This window comes from Oncorhynchus nerka, linkage group LG26 (genome assembly GCF_034236695.1).
Source record: "Oncorhynchus nerka isolate Pitt River linkage group LG26, Oner_Uvic_2.0, whole genome shotgun sequence".
NCBI classification, from domain to species: domain Eukaryota; kingdom Metazoa; phylum Chordata; class Actinopteri; order Salmoniformes; family Salmonidae; genus Oncorhynchus; species Oncorhynchus nerka.
The window spans coordinates 1,443,398-1,462,440 of record NC_088421.1 but is presented as its reverse complement, the minus strand read 5'-3'; the positions used below and the strand labels follow the sequence as shown (position 1 = coordinate 1,462,440).

General features: G+C 43.2%; 1 protein-coding gene across 1 annotated transcript in view; it reads right to left on the bottom strand.

Annotated features, from left to right (window-relative positions):
• The window catches only part of cramp1 (cramped chromatin regulator homolog 1), a 48,518-nt gene that overhangs the window by 28,445 nt on the left and 1,030 nt on the right, over positions 1-19,043 (bottom strand). The window contains 6 exon segments of the mRNA XM_029635242.2: positions 1,996-2,119; positions 2,360-2,445; positions 4,250-4,298; positions 4,650-4,733; positions 5,178-5,331; positions 16,723-16,928. Coding sequence (XP_029491102.2) covers positions 1,996-2,119; positions 2,360-2,445; positions 4,250-4,298; positions 4,650-4,733; positions 5,178-5,331; positions 16,723-16,928 — 703 coding nt within the window.

The window sequence follows — 19,043 nt, the reverse complement described above, 5'->3', positions numbered from 1 at the left end:
ATAGGCTATGCAATTAAGTGAGAAAACAGTTTTGATAGCCTCTATTAAAAAGAGGATACCATCAACTTTCTATAGGCTAGGCCTACTATATTTATTTAATTGTTCTAATAGTAAGCACATTACTTCTCTTTACAACAGTATAGCCTACCTCATGGCATGAAAATGAACCACGGGAAAAGCATCCTCCATTCACTATTTAAGTGCATAGATGACATGTATTTTTCCCCCTGCCCCTGTTCCAAGACAGATGCATGATAATAGCCGATTCTAAATCAAAACAAATTTCACACATGTACTAAATTATATGTAAAGACAAGATTAAATTAAGAATAGTCTGATGGGTGGCAATATTATCACTTGTGAATGACGCCCAGTTTGTGTGCAGTAAAGCAAGAAACAGCACTCCTTAAAAAAAACTTTTTCAACTCAGTCGCACATATCATGTAGCCTAGCCCATTAGGCATATATTTTTTGAAAAGGTTTGTGTCACAATTTAAGTGGACAAGTAATTTAAAATTAAGAATATTAATCTGCTTTACAACGGGTATTTAGCCTAACTGGCATACATACACACAGCACGTGAGTTTGAAGTTTGGGGAAGATAAAAATGCACCTTTATGCATGTAATGCTTTTATTATAAATCGCATTTATAGTCATTTTTCAGAATGTCGTTTTCCCGCTAATTGATTGCATTTTGGAACATTCACGCTTATAGCCTACTGCCATGTGCACATTGCTGCACTTTTAATGTGAAGAAATAGCCTAATAGTTTATCAACATTTTAAGCTAAATGTTCTGATCTGTTGTGTCAGCCTCATTGCTTTTTTGAAGCTAGTAGTTGTATTAATTTGGGATCTATCGCATCCCACAACTGTCCCAGATTGTTTGAAATATTTATTTATCGCACAGAATAGGTAAACTTTTGTACTATGGGGCATAGTAGATTGACATAGGCTAGTGCTTTTGCTGTTCGTTGGGCCTACTCATCTTGTTGGCTGACGAAAAGGAAATGTGGACAGTTCTTCCAACATCTTCAACATGCGCCTCGGAATTCGATAAGGACACGCACAGTTGCGTCCCCGACGTGTCGTTCTTCACTTGTAGCCTGTGAGAACGACCCGATCACGTGACTGGCATTGGCTAATAAGAATTTAGATATCCGAGAGTTGCGTTGGCGCACGAAGAAGGGAATTATTATTATTATTATTTTTCAGGCCAGGGGCACAACTGGCCAAAAAATGTATTTTTTTTAGGGGGCATTATGGCCACAAAAAGGGGACGCCGGCGGGAAATTCGAGGCATTATCAAGTCAAAATGTGAATGAGACGGATCAAGCGTATTTAGCCGGCGCAAAAAAACTAAGCAGAGTTCATGCCTTTCATGCTAATTTCTCCCAAATTAGACGCGTCATGCAGCCTTAGAATGTATTAAAAATCAAAACATATAGCAAGACTTGTTTCTTTCTTAACAGTGCAACACAATAGCTGCATGTACACACCCTCAAATCGTTTGGAGAAAATATCCTTTTGATTTTATTTAGCTACGTTAAGCTGTACTCTTCATTACTATAAAACAAAACAACGCCATGGATTTCATCAGTATGTTTCTTCAACGTTAAGTGTTGATCAATCTAAATGCCCAGACATTTATAGGCGGGAACCCGATCTATGGGCAAAACACTCAATGAATAAATATGTAGTCCATCTGAAAGAATTAGAGAACATGCATTTAGTCTAGCCCGCATTATGTACAAGTTTTAAACCAACCAGTGCTTGTTGTAAGGCAACAAAGTCAGATTGCAGCTCAACATCTACAGTTGGGGCAATAGCATGCATAATAGTATCGTCTACATACAGATTAATACACGTTTCAACACAGTTTTATTTATATAAATATTAAAAGAGAACTGGTCCCAATCCTGCCCCTGCAGTACACCTTTCGTATACAGGAAGTTATCACAAAAAGTATATATTATATAGTTAGTTGACACTGACCTGAGGCGGGGATTATGGGCAAGACTCTGAACACGGGCCCAGGAGTGGTTGCTACGCGGCTGCAGCTCCACAGCAACCTTCAGAGGTAGACGCACAGGCTTCTGGTCTTCTTCATCACTCACTCCTAGAGAGAGTGAGTGAGAGGGAGGTGTAAAGGAAAGAGGGATAACATTTGTAAGATGATCAGCATCATTACCACCACCACTTACTCTCCCCTAATCATCCGCCCCCTTCCCGAGTATTGCCATGGAAATCCATCCCCTCCTGCCCACATGCATGATTCAACGTCCCCATTCATACACTTCCGCCCTCTCCCTGCTGTGTGAGTGTCTGTCAATGTGTGTTTGTGCGTGTGTATACTCACCATCTGGGTCACATAGCCTCTTGAGCGCACGGCACATGGGAGCTTTGATGCGTAGGTTCCTGCCTTTAGAACGCACTGTGGTGGCCCTGGGAGAATAGAGCAGAAACATGAGAAACACAAACAACAAAAATGACAATTACAAAATATCAACCATCTACACTGAACAAAAACTCAACATGTAAAGTGTTGATAATCCATCCACCTGACAGGTGTGAAATATCAAGAAGCTGATTAAACAGCATGATCATTATACTTGTGCACCTTATGCTGGGGACAATAAAAGGCCTCTCTAAAATGTCCAGTTTAGTCACAACAAAATGCCACAGGTGTCTCAAGTTGAGGGAGTGTGCAATTGGCATGCTGACTGCAGGAATGTCCACGAGAGCGGTTGCCAGAAATGTTCATGTTCATTTCTTTACCATAAGCTACCTCCGTCATTAGCAAATTTAACAGTAAGGAAATCAGTTAATTTAAATAAATAAATTAGGCCCTAATCTATAGTTTTTACATGACTGGGCATGGGCGCAGCCATTGGTGGGCCTGTGGTGGCATAGGCCCACCCAATTTGGAGCCAGGCCCAGCCAATCAGAATTTGTATTTTTTCTATTCACAAGAGGCCTTTATTACAGACAGAAATACTCCTCAATTTCATCAGCTGTCCTGTTGGTAGGTCTCAGACGATCACGCAAGTGAAGAAGCAGGATGTGGAGGATCTGGGCTGTCCTGATTACATGTCGTCTGCAGTTGTGAGGCCAGTTGGACATACTGCCAAAGTCAGAGGCAGCTTATGGTAGAGAAATGAACATTAAATTCTCTGCCAACAGCTCTGGTGGACATTCCTGCAAGCTCACTCAACTTCAGACATCTGTGACATTGTGTTGTGTGACAAATCTGCACATCTTTAGTGGCCTTTTCTTGACCCCAGCACAAGTTGCACCTGTGTAATGATCATGTTTAATCAGCTACTTGATATGCCACACCTATCAGGTGGATGGATTATCTTGGCAAAGGAGAAATGCTCACTAACAGGGAGGGAAACAACTTTACGCACAAAATTTGAGAGAAATACGTATTTTTTGGTATATGGAACATTTCTGGGATCTTTTATTTCAGCCCATGAAATCAACGCATTACATTTTGTGTTTATATTTTTGTTCAGTATATCGCCACACCGGACAGTTTATTAGCTACACCACCCTGTTCACGAAAATGGCTCGATGCTACAGACAGTGAGTCACGTGGCCGTGGTTTGCTGTATAAACCCGGCAGACAGGTATCAAGTTACTGTTTGAACATTAGAATGGGCAAAGCGAGTGACATAAGCGACTGAGCGTGGTATAATCGTCTGTGCCAGGCATGCCGGATCCAGTATCTCAGAAACGGCAGCCCTCATGGGCTTTTCATACAAGACTGTTTCCAGGGTTTCCCGAGAATAGTGGGACAAAAAACATTGACAGTGCCAGTCCCGATTCACGATTATTGTTGCGTCATGCTGATGGCACAGGAAGAATTGGGCGTAAGCAGCATGAGTCCATGGACCCATTCTTCCTGGTGTCAACAATACAAATTGGTGGCGGCAATGTACCGCCGTCCAATTTGCAGCAACTGTGCGATGCCATCGCATCAAAATGGACCAACATCCCTGTGGAACGTTTCCGACTTGTAAAACTAATGCCCTGAAGAATTCAAGCTGTTCTAAAGGCAAAGGGGGTACCGACGAGGTACTAGATGGGTGTACATAAAAAACAGGTGTATATAATGGTTAATTTCAAATGTGTAAACTATTTATAAACAAATCAACTACTTTTAACCCTAAAGTCTTGGAGAAATGAGGTGGTATATTTCTAAAAGCTGTGGTTACATTGTTATCATTTTTGGTCTCAGTCTTACCCCTGTTGGATGAGCTCGTTAAGCTTGGCCACGTTCTTATCGTCCATCACTATGAACAACAACAGAGTTAGAAAAGCTAGTGCGTACCTCCTTGATCTTGATTTGTGAAGACAACACAAACATTAACATATCTAAAAATTTCCTCCAACAGGAGTTTGAAAAGCTAGCAATCTTTTGGACACAAGATTAACACAGACATAGTAACATCACATCCTTCATGACCTTCGCCACACTTAACTGTCCCTCATGACCCCGGCCCTGTCCAGCGCAACAATTAAAATCAGCTCCATTGTGGCCAACCAGCCCCAGAAACAGAGCCAGACTGAGGCCAATGTCAAACACACCATCCAAGACAAGACGGATACAGCCCACCCCCACACACACACCCTGCTTGACTTACATCCTCCAACCTTCTTCCTGAGTTCAGCATAGCAGATGAGACCATACAGCTCCTGAGAAGACTTCTTCAGCACACGAGAGTACACTGTGGGACAGGAGGAACTGGGCATGTTATGGGATAAAAGTGAAAAGAAAACAACTGCAGCACACCAGTGATCTTGGGTGCTCCACAACCAATTTAAAGACACACTCACACTGATGGTGAGATCAAAAGACAGTTTCGCTCTTGCACATTTAATGAGTTGCTTGCAGGTGTGTGTCTGTATCAAACATGATAGGATTCAAAAGAAGAAATGAACGCAGATAGCAACCAACCTGCTTTTTATGAAGACCAGTTGGCATTCGCAAATTAAACTTTGCATACAGGTCGCAGGCAAAGTTTCACACTGATTTTGAAGGTCAATGTTTTAGTCAACAAACCGAAACACGGGCATAAAAAAAGAAGACTAAACAAGCAAGAGGTGAGTGGAGAGTTCTATTTGAAAAATAACGAGAGAAGAGAGCGAAACAGAGAGACAAGCTAGCTTACCGTTGGCGAAGTCGATGTGCTTGGAGATCTTGTGCCAGGTGCGGTAGTAGAAGTGTCGGACTTGCTCTTTGTTCTTCACCATGCTGGCTGGCTTCCCCTTCTTCTTATGCTTCAAAGCTATGTTCGTCTGGATCGCCTCAAAGTCCTTCCCATGCTACAGAGAGCGAGAGAGAAAGACTGACACTATTAGAGATATGGAAGTTGTGTTGGAGTAGGGGGCACTCTTCCCTCTGGTCTATGGGAGAACACAGGACATAGAGTGCAGTCTCGGTGGTCATTAAAAAACCCATTTCTGTAAGAGCAGGGGTGTTAACTCTGGTGTCCTGGCTAAATTCCCAACCTGGCCCCTTTCAAATCATGGCCACCTACATTTCCAAATGGCATACAACACTCCTAACCTTTCCACCATAATAACTGATTTATGGTGAGTGTTCTGGCATAAAATGGTTGCAGTGCTACATGTGTGGTGGAACAGGTGTTTCCCCCCTTATAATGATAAGCACTGAGCACCTACTGTAGGTGGAAAGTTGCAATCAAAATGCAATCAATTATTATTAGTGGGGCTTGCAAAGAAAGAGTCCCCACTTTAAATCTCCAACAAACTTCAACTTATAAGGCTTGCGACAGCAGCAACACTAGATATTGTTACAATTATTTTGGACTTATAGGTTTAATTTTTTTATACAAAGCTAATCCTCTTACACTGTTTACGCTAGAAACGCTGTTCAAACTTTAAAACATGTAGACTAGTCTGGAATAGTTTGAGCCATTTTTAAAATACTAAACTGCCATTTTTTTGTCCTCCATCCAGGTACAGGAATTTCTCAGCATTCTGAAGGTTCCATTGTGATAGTCACTCCAAACATCGCATTCTATTCACTGTAAACAATGTAACTCGACACAAAAATCAGCTACTTTGACCACTTTCCCAACAACTAAGACAAAAGGCATCCTCTCCTCTGCTATTCTAATCTTAAAATCAAAATAGAATTATCTGCTACCGATCAAATTTAGCTGTTTAAAGGGAAACTTCTGGATTTTGGCAATGAGGCACTTTATATTCTTCTCCAGAGTCAGATGAACTTGTGGATACCATATGTATGTCTCTGCGTGCAGTTTGACTTTAGGGATTGCATTTTGCCTGCATGTCATGGAGCTTCTGAAAGTACAGACCCATCCTGCAAAAGGCGCAACGAACACTGAAAGGAGGTTTCTATACATCTCCCACTCTTTGCCCTGCGTCCACTCCGGATGCAATCCCTCACAACTGGCCTTCAAACGAGTTACAACTCTGTCCACACGCATTGGTACAACACTCTTGGCTCTCCTCTACCCGTCACTGTTGCCACATCAAAGTGAATGCACAAACTGCATTTTGAATGCCTTCAGGGACCAGCACCTTCAGATTAGTATAGAAAAATCCCCATTAAAATCAGTAGGTAGGAAGAGACCGTTTTTTTTGCATTGGATGTCTCAAATCCTCCACATCCGTTGATGTCGCACTTACGCATCTGCGGTGAAGGGTAAGAGCAGTGTTCGTCAGACGATGAGACATCCCAAATACCGGTCTTCTCACAAAATAGTCCGCAGCGTCCTAACGGTTATGACCCCGCTATGGAAAGACGACTCTCGAACACGTAAATGACGGTTATTTTGCTCTAGGAAGCCCACAGGCCTCACAAGAAAAGAATGAAGGTCCACCGGTACGAGTTGAATATTTAAAAAATTAATGGCAGTACAGTACCAGTCAAAAGTTCACACCTACTCATTCAAGGGTTTTTATTCGTACCATTTTCTACAATGTAGAATAGTGAAAAAAAATCGAAACTATGAAATAACACATTGAATCATGTATTATCCCAAAAAATTGGACAAATCAAAATATAATTTTAAAAGATTCTTCAAAGTAGCCACCCTCTCCCATGATTACAGCTTTGCATTCTCTCAACCAGCTTCATGGAGGTAGTCACCTGAAATGCATTTCAAACAACAGGTGTGCCTTGTTAAAAGTCGATTCTTAATGTGTTTGATCAGTTGTGTTGTGACAAGGTAGGGGTGGTTTTCAGAAGACAGCCCTATTTCGTAAAAGACCAAGTCCATATTATGGCAAGAACAGCTCAAATAAGCAAAGAGAAATGACAGTGCATCATTGCTTTGAAAGTTTCTTCAAGTGCAGTCGCAAAAACCATCAAGTGCCATGAGGAAACAGCATCATGTTGTGGGGGTACTGCTGCAGGAAGGGCTGGTGCACTTCACAAAATAGATGGCATCATGTGTGAGGAAAAATATGTGGATATATTGAAGCAACATGTCAAGACATCAGTCAGGAAGTTAAAGCTTGGTCGCAGGTGGGTCTTCCAAATGGACAACGACCTCAAGCATACTTCCAAAGTTGTGGCAAAATGGCTTAAGGACAACAAAGTCAAGGTATTGGAGCGCCCATCACAAAGCCCTGACCTCAATCCTATAGAAGATCTGTGGGCAGAACTGAAAAGCATGTGCGAGCAAGGCCAACAAACCTGACACAGTTACAACAGCTCTGTCAGGAGGAATGGGCCAAAATTCACCCAACTTATTGTGGGAAGCTTGAAGCGTTTGACCCAATTTAAACAATTTAAAAGGCAATGCTACCAAATACTAATTGAGTGTATGTAAACTTCTGACCCACTGGGAATGTGATGAAAGAAATTAAAGCATTCTCTAGTATTATTCTGACATTTCACATTATTAAAATAAAGTGGTGATCCTAACTGACCTAAAAACAGGGATTTTTACTAGGATTAAATGTCAGGAATTGTGAAAAACTGAGTTTAAATGTAAATGTATTTGGCTCAGGTGTATATAAACTTGCAACTTCAACTGTAGGTCTATAACAGTTCGGGTCCAAGGTGTCCCCCCTTTGAAGTGGGGGATGACAGCGGCAGTGTTCTAATCTTTAGGGATCTCAGACGATACTAAAGTGGTTGAACAGGGTAGTAATAGGGGTTGCGGCTGATAATCTTAGAGGGTCCAGATTGTCTAGCCCAGCTGATTTGTAGGGATCCAGATTTTACAGCTCTTTCAGAACATCAGCTGTTTGGATTTGGGTGAAGGAGAAGCAGGGGGATATTTGTAGATTTAAAAAAGGTCAATTACAGAGTTTCCTATCCTCAGTGCAGTGGGCAGCTGGGAGGAGGTGCTCTTATTCTCCATGGCCTTTTCAGTGTCCCAAAACCTCTTGGAATTGGTGCTACAGGAAGCAAAATTCAGTTTGAAAAAGCTAGCCTTTGCTTTCTTAACTGACTGAGTATATTGGTTCCTGACTTCCCTGAAGAGTTGCATATCGCGGGGGCTATTTGATGCTAATGCAGAAGGCCACAGGATGTTTTTGTGCTGGTCAAGGGTAGTCATGTCTGGGGTGAACCAAGGGCTATATCTGTTCTTAATTCTACATGTTTTAATGGGTCATGCTCATTTAAGATGGAGAGGAAAGCTCTTTTGAAGAGGAACCAGGCATCCTCTACTGACGAGATGAGGTCAATATCCTTCCAGGATACCCGGGCCAGATCGGTTAGAAAGGCCTGCTCGCTGAAGTGTTTTAGGGAGCGTTTGACAGTGATGAGGGGTGGTCGTTTGACCGCGGACCCATTACGCACCCAGGCAATGAGGCAGTGATCGCTGAGATCCTGGTTCAAGACAGTAGAGGTGTATTTAGAGGGCAAGGAGGTCAGGATGATATCTATGAGGTTGCCCATGGTTACGGATATAGGGTTGCACCTGGTAGGTTCCTTGATAATTTGTGTGAGACTGAGGGCATCTATCTTAGATTATAGTATGGCTGAGGTGTTAAGCATGTCCCAGTTTAGGTCACCTAACAGTACTTACTCTGAAGATCGATTGGGGGTGATCAATTCACATATGGTGTCCAGGGCACAGCTGGGGGCTGAAGGGGGTCTATAGCAAGCAGCAACGGTGATAGACTCGTTTCTGTTAAGGTGGATTTTTGTTGTTTGGATTGTTTGGGCACAGACCTGGATAGTATGACATCAGGCTCTCTCTACAAGTGATTGCAACTCCGCCCCCTTTGGCAGTTCTATCTTGTCGGAAAATGTTATAGTTAGAAATTTCAGGATTTTTGGTGGCCTTCCAAAGCCAGGATTCAGACACGGCTAGGACATCCGGGTTGGCGGAGTGTGCTAAAACAGTGAATAAAACGAACTTAGGGAGGAGGCTTCTGATGTTAACATGCATGAAACCAATGCTTTTACAGTTACAGAAGTCAACAAATTAGAGAGCCTGGGGACACACAGGGCCTGAGTTAACCTCTACATCAGAGGAGGAACAGAGGAGGAGTAGGATAAGAGTACCGCTAAAGGTTCAAAGAACTGGTCGTCTAGTGTGTTCAGAACAGAGAGTAAAAGGGGGCAGGTATCTGGGCACGGAAGGATAGATTCAAGGCGTAATGTACAGACAAGGGTATGGTAGGGTGTGAGTACAGTGGAGGTAAGCCTAGGCATTGAGAGACGATGAGAGGTTGTGTCTCTAGAAGCACCATTTAAGCCAGGTGTGGTCACCGCATGTGTGGGAGGTAGAACAGGGCTAGCTAAGGCATATTGAGCAGGGCTGTAGGCTCTACAGTGAAATAAGACAAAGACAACTAACCAAAACCGCAATAGACGAGGCATATTGACATTAGGGAGAGGCATGTGTTGCCAAGTAATCATAGGGTGATTCAGACCACTAGCAGGCCGGGGCTAGCAGATTGGCCTCGGGAAGTCGCAACGGGGGAGCCTGTTGAAACCCCCTTGGACGTTAACGTCGGCAGACCAGTCGTGATGGATCGGCGGGGCTCTTTGTCGGTAATTGAAGCCCAGGGATTATCTGATGGATTTCTTCAGCTAGCCGGGAGATGGGCCTAGCTCGAGGCAAACTCAAGGCTAACTGGTGCTTGTGTTGGGACAGACGCGTAAGGAGTAGCCACTCGGCTAGCAGCTAGCTAACAGACGATCCAGAGTAAAGGTTCAGAGCTTGCGGTAGGAATCCGGAGATACTGTGGAGAAAAGCAGTCCGAAATTCTCTGGGTTGATATCGCGCTGTGCAGGAGTTGATCGGGCTGAGGCTGGAAAATGTCAGAGTTAACGGTGATGACCGTTAGGAGTGGCTAACTGACTACTAGCTAGTTAGCTGGCTAGCTTCTGACGGGGGTTATGGTTCTTAAGTATAAAAAAAATTGCAGATCCATACCACATTGGGTGAGGCGGGTTGCAGGAGTGTATGTTCAGTCCGTAGATGTAAAAATGAGATGGTTTCTTTCTTTCTTTAAAAATATATACAATAGATACAAGGACAAGACAATCAAAACATCCCACTGCTACGCCATCTTGGAAGAGGTAGGCCATGACAGAAGTAGAACAGGAAATGTAAAAACAAATAGTGCAAGTCTGTGTATTATAACTGTTAGACTAATGGCGCATCACAGTTGAAGTTGGGGTAGTTGTCTTACAAGTTACAAGCAAGAAAGACAAGTCGGTCTACGGTCTCTGGCTTTAAAGCTACCCTATGGCAGGTCACCATGTTGCCACCTGTGCTAAAAACACACTCTGAGGGGGAGCTGGTAGCAGGAATGCACAGGTAGTGCATTGCCAGGTGGCTGACTTGGGGAAAGTTTTTGGGGTGGATCTTCCACCAGTCCAGTGGATTGGTTTCAAGGTCAGCATCAAGAGAAAGTAGCAGCTGAGTTCCTTTTCTACCAGCTGGATTTCAGTAAGACCTGTGGTGGTGGTGGAGCATGACTTTTTGAAAAAAACTGCCCAGTGACTTTCTCTTTTTAGCTGGCAGTTGTGGTGAAGGAGCAGCAACATCTCCCTGTGCTGGGCTTGGGATTTCATGTCCCTCATTGACCATCAGAGACAGCTCTTGGTTTTATGTGGCCCACCTTCTCCTCTTAGAGGTAATGTGTTTAAAACAGAGGGTCGACCAACGAGGCCATGTCCAGGAGGTCATCATATTTCTCATTCAGAGGCCATAACTATCGTTTTGATTTGGGTGAGCTCTGTTTCACCATCATCAGGTTTCATGACCTCTGTATTGAACAGGTGTAGTATTGGCTTCAGGTAAGAACCACTGACATGACTCACCGGACAGAGCATTTGCGAATTCTAGGAGTTGGGTCAATGCCTGGATGATGGACTCAAGAACATCTACAGTTAAAGTTGGAAGTTTACATACACCGAAACCAAGTACATTTAGACTCAGTTGCACAATTCCTGACATTTAATCCTCGTAAAAATTCCGTCTTAGGTCAGAGAGCATCACCACTTTATTTTTAGAATGTGAAATGTCAGAATAATATAATTATTTATTTCAGCTTTTATTTCATTCATCACATTAAAAGTGGGTCAGAAGTTTACATACATTCAATTAGAATTTGGTAGTATTGCCTTTAAATTGTTTAACTTGGGTCAAATGTTTCAGGTAGCCTTCCACAAGCTTCCCACAATAAGCTGGATGAATTTAGGCACATTCCTCCTGACAGAGCTGGTGTAACTGAGTCAGGTTTGTAGGCCTCCTTGCTCCCACACGCTTTTTCAGTTTTGCCCACAGATTTTCTATGGGGCAGGGCTTTGTGATGGCCACTCCAATACCTGGACTTTGTTGTCCTTAAGCCATTTTGCCACAACTTTGGAAGTATGTTTGGGGTCCTTCTCCTTTTGGAAGACCCATTTGCAACCAAGCTTTAACTTCCTGACTGATGTCTTGAGATGTTGCTTCAATATATCCACACAATTTTCCTCCCTCATGATGCCACCTATTTTGTGAAGCGCTGAAGTCTGATGCTGCCACCCCCGTGCTTCACAATTGGGATGGTGTTCTTCTGCTTGCAAGCCTCCCCCTTTTTCCTCTAAACATAACAATGGTCATTATGGCCAAACATTTCTAGTTTTGTTTCATCAGACCAGAGGACATTTCTCCAAAGAGTTAGATCTTTGTCCCCATGTGCAGTTGCAAACCGTAGTCTGGCTTTTTAATGGTGGTTTTGGAGCAGTGGCTTCTTCCTTGAAGAGCGACCTTTCAGGTTACATCGATAAAGGACCTGTTTTACTGTGGATATAGATACTTCTGTACCCGTTTCCTCAAGCATCTTCACAAGGTCCTTTGCTGTTCTGGGATTGATTTGCACTTTTCGCACCCAAGTACGTTCATCTCTAGGAAACAGAACACGTCTCTTTCCTGGGCGGTATGACGGCTGTGTGGTCCCATGGTGTTTACACTTGCGTGCTGTTTTTTGTACAGATGAACGTGGTACCTTGTAAATTGCTCCCAAGGATGAACCAGACTTGTGGAGGTCTACAATTGTTTTTCTGAGGTCTTGGCTGATTTCTTTTGATTTTCCCATGATGTCAAGCAAAGAGGCACTGAGTTTGAAGGTAGGCCTTGAAATACATCCACAGGTCCACCTCCGATTGAATCAAATGATGTCAATTAGCATATCAGAAGCTTCTAAAGCCATGACATCATATTCTGGAATTTTCCAAGGAGTTTAAAAGGCACAGTCAACTCAGTGTACGTAAACTTCTGACCCATTGGAATTATGATACAGCGACAAGTTTTAATGACTCCAACCTAAGTGTATGTAAACTTCCGACTTCAACTGTATATCTGGGAGCTAAGCGCTGGACAAGACCTGTGAAATGTCTTTCTGCTGCTCCAGTACTCTTTGCACCATCTTTTGACGTGATCCCCACCTGGTAGGCGACTGTCACCAACTTATGCAGGGGTAGGTTGTGTTCTTTTTGAGCAACTGCCAGGTCTCTCTTCTTTTTCCATGAATAGGAAAAGGCACCTACATTTTTTTAATCAAAATAAATAAAAAATTTTAGTTTCATCTACCCAATTACATAAATAATCCCCAATTAACAAGGTTACTTATCAATGGCCAAGTGCAGACGATGTCCAAAACATTGCAGTCGGGTCCATTTGTGGATTTGAGCGTCCTTCACCACGTTCGCACCTCTATCTGTTGTAATACAGACTGGTCTGTCTTAACTGAGTCCCCAGGAGGCGAGAGCTTCAATGAACCCCTCTGCTATAGCTTTACCCGTGTGGTCATCGGGAAAGTATGATGTTTGAAGGCATTTCTTTTGAAGACTCCACTCTTTGTCAATATAGTGGACAGTGAGACTAATAAGGCTCTGCAACTAGACCACAGTAGTAGCAAAATACGTAAAAATCTTGTCTTGAGCGGTTCCTCAATTGTTTCCCTGCACTCGGTGTGGAGTTTAGGCAGAGAAATGTTTGCTGTCAGGGAGCATGTACCTGGGGTTACTTAAATTGATAAGCCTCTTGAAACCTTCCTTTTCGATTGTGCTAAATGGTAGCATGTCCTTAGCCATACAATGCATAATAGCCTTTGTGATGTCTTTGTGTCATTTCGATGTTTGCTCGTAGGGCATAAACGCTGTCAGTCAGTGTTGGCTGCTTCGGGCAAACACCCCTAGATTGGCTGGTGCTTGAGGGGCATTTATCAATACCGTGATAAACCCAAACTTTTTTGCATGTTCTAAAGAGTGATTTTGCTTCAGATGGTGAAGAAGGTTTGTCATATTACCAGACTTGGTAGCCACCCGTCTATGGCACAATTTGCACCGAACATTGCTCTGCTCTTTGTCGGACTTCAAAAAGCCAAACCACATCCAAATAACTGAAACAGTTTAACCCTTTTTAATCAATAATTTCTTCGTTGGAAGCTGCTCCTTCTCCATGGTTATCACTGCCACTGTTTCCGCCTACATCACTCATTTTTCGTGGTTAATAATAGCTACTCCATCACGAGGTGCAAAGTGGTTTTTAGTGGCGTATACCTCTACGCGTGCACATTGTCACTTCTCCCCATGCTCCTGCTGCGTCACAAAGGTGAAATGGACTGCTGTACCTAATTATTATATATTGACATTATCGAAAATGCATCTAAACATTATCAAATTGAGGGAAGTAATTACCTCGATAATTATTGATATATCACCCACCCCTACTCCACAATCACCCGACCTCAACCCAATTGAGATGATTTGGGATGAGTTGGACCATAGGTTGCAGGAAAAGCAGCCAACAAGTGTTCAGCTTATGTGGGAACTCCCTCAAGACAGTTGGGAAAGGGTGGCTACTTTGAAGAATCACAAAATGTAAAATATATTTGTTTAACACATCATTCCATATGTGTTATTTCATAATTTGTCTTCACTATTATTCTACAATATAAACATTTAAAAAATCTAAATAAAGGAAAAAACTTGAATGAGTAGGTGTGTCCAAACTTTTGACTGGTACTGTATATATGGTGACTTAAGAGGTCTTAGGGCTAGGGTCCAATTTCCACCTGACTGATGTGCCCAAAGTAAACTTCCTGTTGCTCAGGCCCTGAAGCCAGCATATGCATATAATTGGTACCATTGGAAAGAAAACTCTGAAGTTTGTAGAAATGTTAAACTAATTTAGGAGACTAACACACAATAGATATGGTAGGAGAAAATCTAAAGAAAAACCAACCAGATTTTTATTTTTGAGAGAGCACATCCTCTTTCCAATGGAACTTATAGGGAGAAAAATGTATCTAGCTCCTAGTACGCAATTACTATGGCTTCCACTGAGTGTCAATAGTCTTTGTTAAAGGTTTCAGGCTCATTTCTTCCAAAACGAGTAAGAAATATGAATTTTACTACAGGGAAACAGACTTGGAAATGTATGTATGCGCGAGCGACGCAGAGGACACGCACTTGCTAATATCGTTTTCCTATTGAACACAATTTTCCGTATGAAATATTATAGTTTGATTACATTTCAGGGTATCGGAGGATTAAATAGAAATGTATTTTGACTTCTTGAAAGAAAGTTTAGGGGTAGAATTTCAGATTCCTATCTTGGCATGTTGAACAAGTGGATTACTCAAATCGATGGTGCCAACTAAATGGACTTCTTGGGATATACAGAAGGATTTTATCTAACAAAAACAACACTACATGTTATAGCTGGGACCCGTTGGATGACAAATCAGCGGAAGATTTTCAAAAAGTAAGTGAATATTTAAATCGCTATTTGTGATTTTATGAAGCCTGTGCCGGTGGAAAAATATTTTGATGTGGGGCACCGTCCTCAAACAATTGCATGGCATGCTTTCGCTGTAAAGGCTACTGTAAATCGGACAGTGCAGTTAGATTAAAACTTCTTGTGACTCTCAAATCCGGATCCGAGAGCGTAATCATCGCCTGACACGAATTAGCATAACGCAACGGACATTAATCTTCCTAGAAAATATTCCTATTCATGAAAATCACAAGTGAAATATTGGAACACAGCTTATCCTTTTGTTAATCACCCAGTCATCTCATATTTGTATGACCATAAGATTCAACAACTGAGACAAACTGAACAAGTTCCACAGACATGTGACTAAGACAAATTGATTGTGTCCCTGAACAAAGGGGGGGGGTCAAATTCAAAAGTAACAGTCAGTATCTGGTGTGGCTACCACATGCACAGAACAAGCAGTATGACTGGTGGCAATGTCATGCTGGAGGGTCATGTCAGGATGAGCCTGCAGGAAGGGTTCCACATGAGAGGAGGATGTCTTCCCTGTAACGCACAGCGTTGAGATTGACTGCAATGACAACAAGCTCAGTCCCATGATGCTGTGACACACTGCCCCAGGCCATGACAGACCCTCCACCTCGATCCAGCTCCAGAGTATAGGCCTCGGTGTAACGCCAATTCCTTCGACGATAAACGCGAATCCGACTATCACCCCTGGTGAGACAAAACCACAACTCGTCAGTGAAGAGCACTTCTTGCCAGTCCTGTCTGGTCCAGCGACAACGGGTTTGTGCCCATAGGCGACGTTGTTGCCGGTGATGTTTGGTGAGGACCTGCCTTACAACAGGCCTACAAGCTCTCTGTCCAGCCTCTCTCAGCCTATTGCGGACAGTCTGAGCACTGATGGAGGGATTGTGCATTCCTTGTGTAACTCGGGCAGTTGTTGTTGCCATCCTGTACCTGTCCCGCAGGTGTGATGTTCGGATGTACCGATCCTGTGCAGGTGTTGTTACATGTGGTCTGCTACTGCGAGGACGATCAGCTGTCCATCCCGTCTCCCTGTAGCGCTCTCTTAGGTGTCTCACAGTACGGACATTGCAATTTATTGCCCTGGCCACATCTGCAGTCCTCATGCCTCCTTGCAGCATGCCCAAGGCACGTTCATGCAGATGAGCAGGGACCCTGGGCATCTTTCTTTTGGTGTTTTTCAGAGTCAGTAGAAAGGCCTCTTTAATGTCCTAACATTTCATAACTGTGACCTTAAAAGCCTACCGTCTAAGCTGTTAGTGTCTTAACGACCGTTCCAAAGACACATGTTCATTAATTGTTTATGGTTCAATTAACAAGCAAGGGAAAGGGTGTTTAAACCCTTTACAATGAAGATCTGCAAAGTTACTTGGATTTTTCAAATGATCCATTTAAGACAGGGTCCTGAAAAGTGACATTTATTTATATTTCGTACTACTCAAATTTGACTTACCTCATAGAGCCCTTCGAAGAAGCTGTTCTTGTCCTCTGCACTCCAGGACTCCCACTGTCTCCGGGGTCTCTTTTGGCTGCCCACCGGCTCCTCCTTGACCCCGGGTCCTTGGCCTCTAGGGGCCGCCTTACCCGAGGGCCCCATAGAGCCTGACGTGGAGCCGGAGTGACCAGCTGACACTTGGTGAGAGGGACCATTCTCTGACCCTGTGTGAAAAAGGGAAAGAAGGTGAGGAAAAGTACAATTAACATAAATACAAATGCAACCAATCACATGCGCCGAATACAACAGATGTTGACCTTACCGTGAAATACTGACTTACAAGCCCTTAACCAACAATGCCTTCAACAAAATACAATTGTGTTCGTTGTCTGTAGCTTATTCCTGCCCATATCATAACCCCACCATGGAGCACTCAGCAAACCACTCACCCACATGACACCATCCACACTGTCTGCCATCTGCCAGGTAGTTGAAACAGGAATTTATCCATTTAGAGCACACTTCTCCAGCGTGCCAGTGGCAATCGAATGGGAGCATTTGCCCACTGAAGTCAGTTACGACGCCGAACTTCGGTCATGTCTAGACCCTGGTGAGAACGACGGGTATGCAAGACAAGCTTCCCTGAGATGGTTTGTGACAGTTTGTGTGTGCTCAGTCCCCTCCTGTACTCTCTGTTCACTCATGACTGCATGGCCAGGTATGATTCCAACACCATCATTAAGTTTGCCAATGACACAACAGTGGTAGGCCTGATCACTGACAACGATGAGACAGCCTATAGGGAGGGAGGAGGTCAGAGACCTGGCCGTGTGGTGCAAGGACAACAACCTCTCCCTCAACATGATCAAGAGAAAGGAGATGATTGTGGACTGCAGGAAAAGGAGGACTGAGCACGCCCCCATTCTAATCGACAGGGCTGTTGTGGAACATGTTGAGCGCTTCAAGTTCCTTTGTGTCCACATCAACAAACTATCATGGTCCAAAACACACCAAGAGTCATGAAGAGGACACGACAAAGCCTACTACCCTCAGGAGACTGAAAAGATTTGGCATGGGTCCTCAGATCCTCAAAAGGTTATACAGCTGCACCATCGAGAGCATCACCGCCTGGTATGGCAACTGCTCGGCCTCCGACCGCAAGGCACTACAGAGGGTAGTGCGTACGGCCCAGTACATCACTGGGGCCAAGCATCCTGCAATCTAGGACCTCTATACCAGGCAGTGTGCCATGTCAGAGGAAGGCCCTAAAAATTGCCAAAGACTCCAGCCACCCTAGTCATAGATTGTTCGCTCTACTACCGCACGGCAAGGGGTACCCAAGTGCCAATTATAAGTTCTAAAGGCTTCTTAACAGCTTCTACCCCCAAACCATAAGACTACTGAACAGCTAATCAAAGGGCTACCCAGACCCCTCTTTTACACTGCTGCTCCTCTGTTTATTATCTATGCATAGTTACTAACACTACCAACATGTACATGTTACCTCAATTACCCGGTGCCCCAGCACATTGACTCATGTATATAGCCTCGCTTGTTATTTTATTGCTGCTGTTTAATTATTTGTGACTTTAAAATGTTTTTTTTATTTTTTTACTTAACCCTTAATAAAAAATAATACATCTTAAAAATTCTTAAAGCATTGTTGGTTAAGGGCTAGTAAGCATTTCACTCAAAGACCTGTTGTATTCGGCGCATGTGACAAATAAAATGAGAGACCAATAGCTTTAAAAAAATTTTTAAAAAACTTAGAATATCAGTTTTAGCACAAACAGTCAAACTGAGGCCAGTGTGTCACATACATCATTGTCCTACAAAACACACCACAGAGACCCTCCCCTCTTGTGGCTGAAGTACTGGCAAAGTGAGGCAGCAGGAAAACAAGTCTGTTCCATTTGCCAGGCCTGCAACGAGGAGTGGAGCGAAGTTCCAAAAACAACACTCAAGGCTGGCTTGGAGCAACACTGGCCTTCACCTCACAATGTGCAGGTCAGGGGGGACAGACAACCCAATCCTCAACAGAGTGAACACTGCTTCTAAAAATAATATGTTGAGTCATAATCAGTACTGAGTTGAGTACTATTCCAATAACACAAAATTAGCATTTAATAAAATATTGAATTAATGCTGACAACTCATAAAGAGTTATCCTATATGAGCTCCCTCTCATAAGCAATAATATGGGATGGCCTCCCAACTTGAATGCAGTTAATGATGGTTTCCAGGCTCCTGCCTAGAAACAATTAATGTCTCCGTTTTGTTTAGATAGTGCCAGCATAAACGCAATATCCTGCATTCTAAACACTGACCATATTCAACCA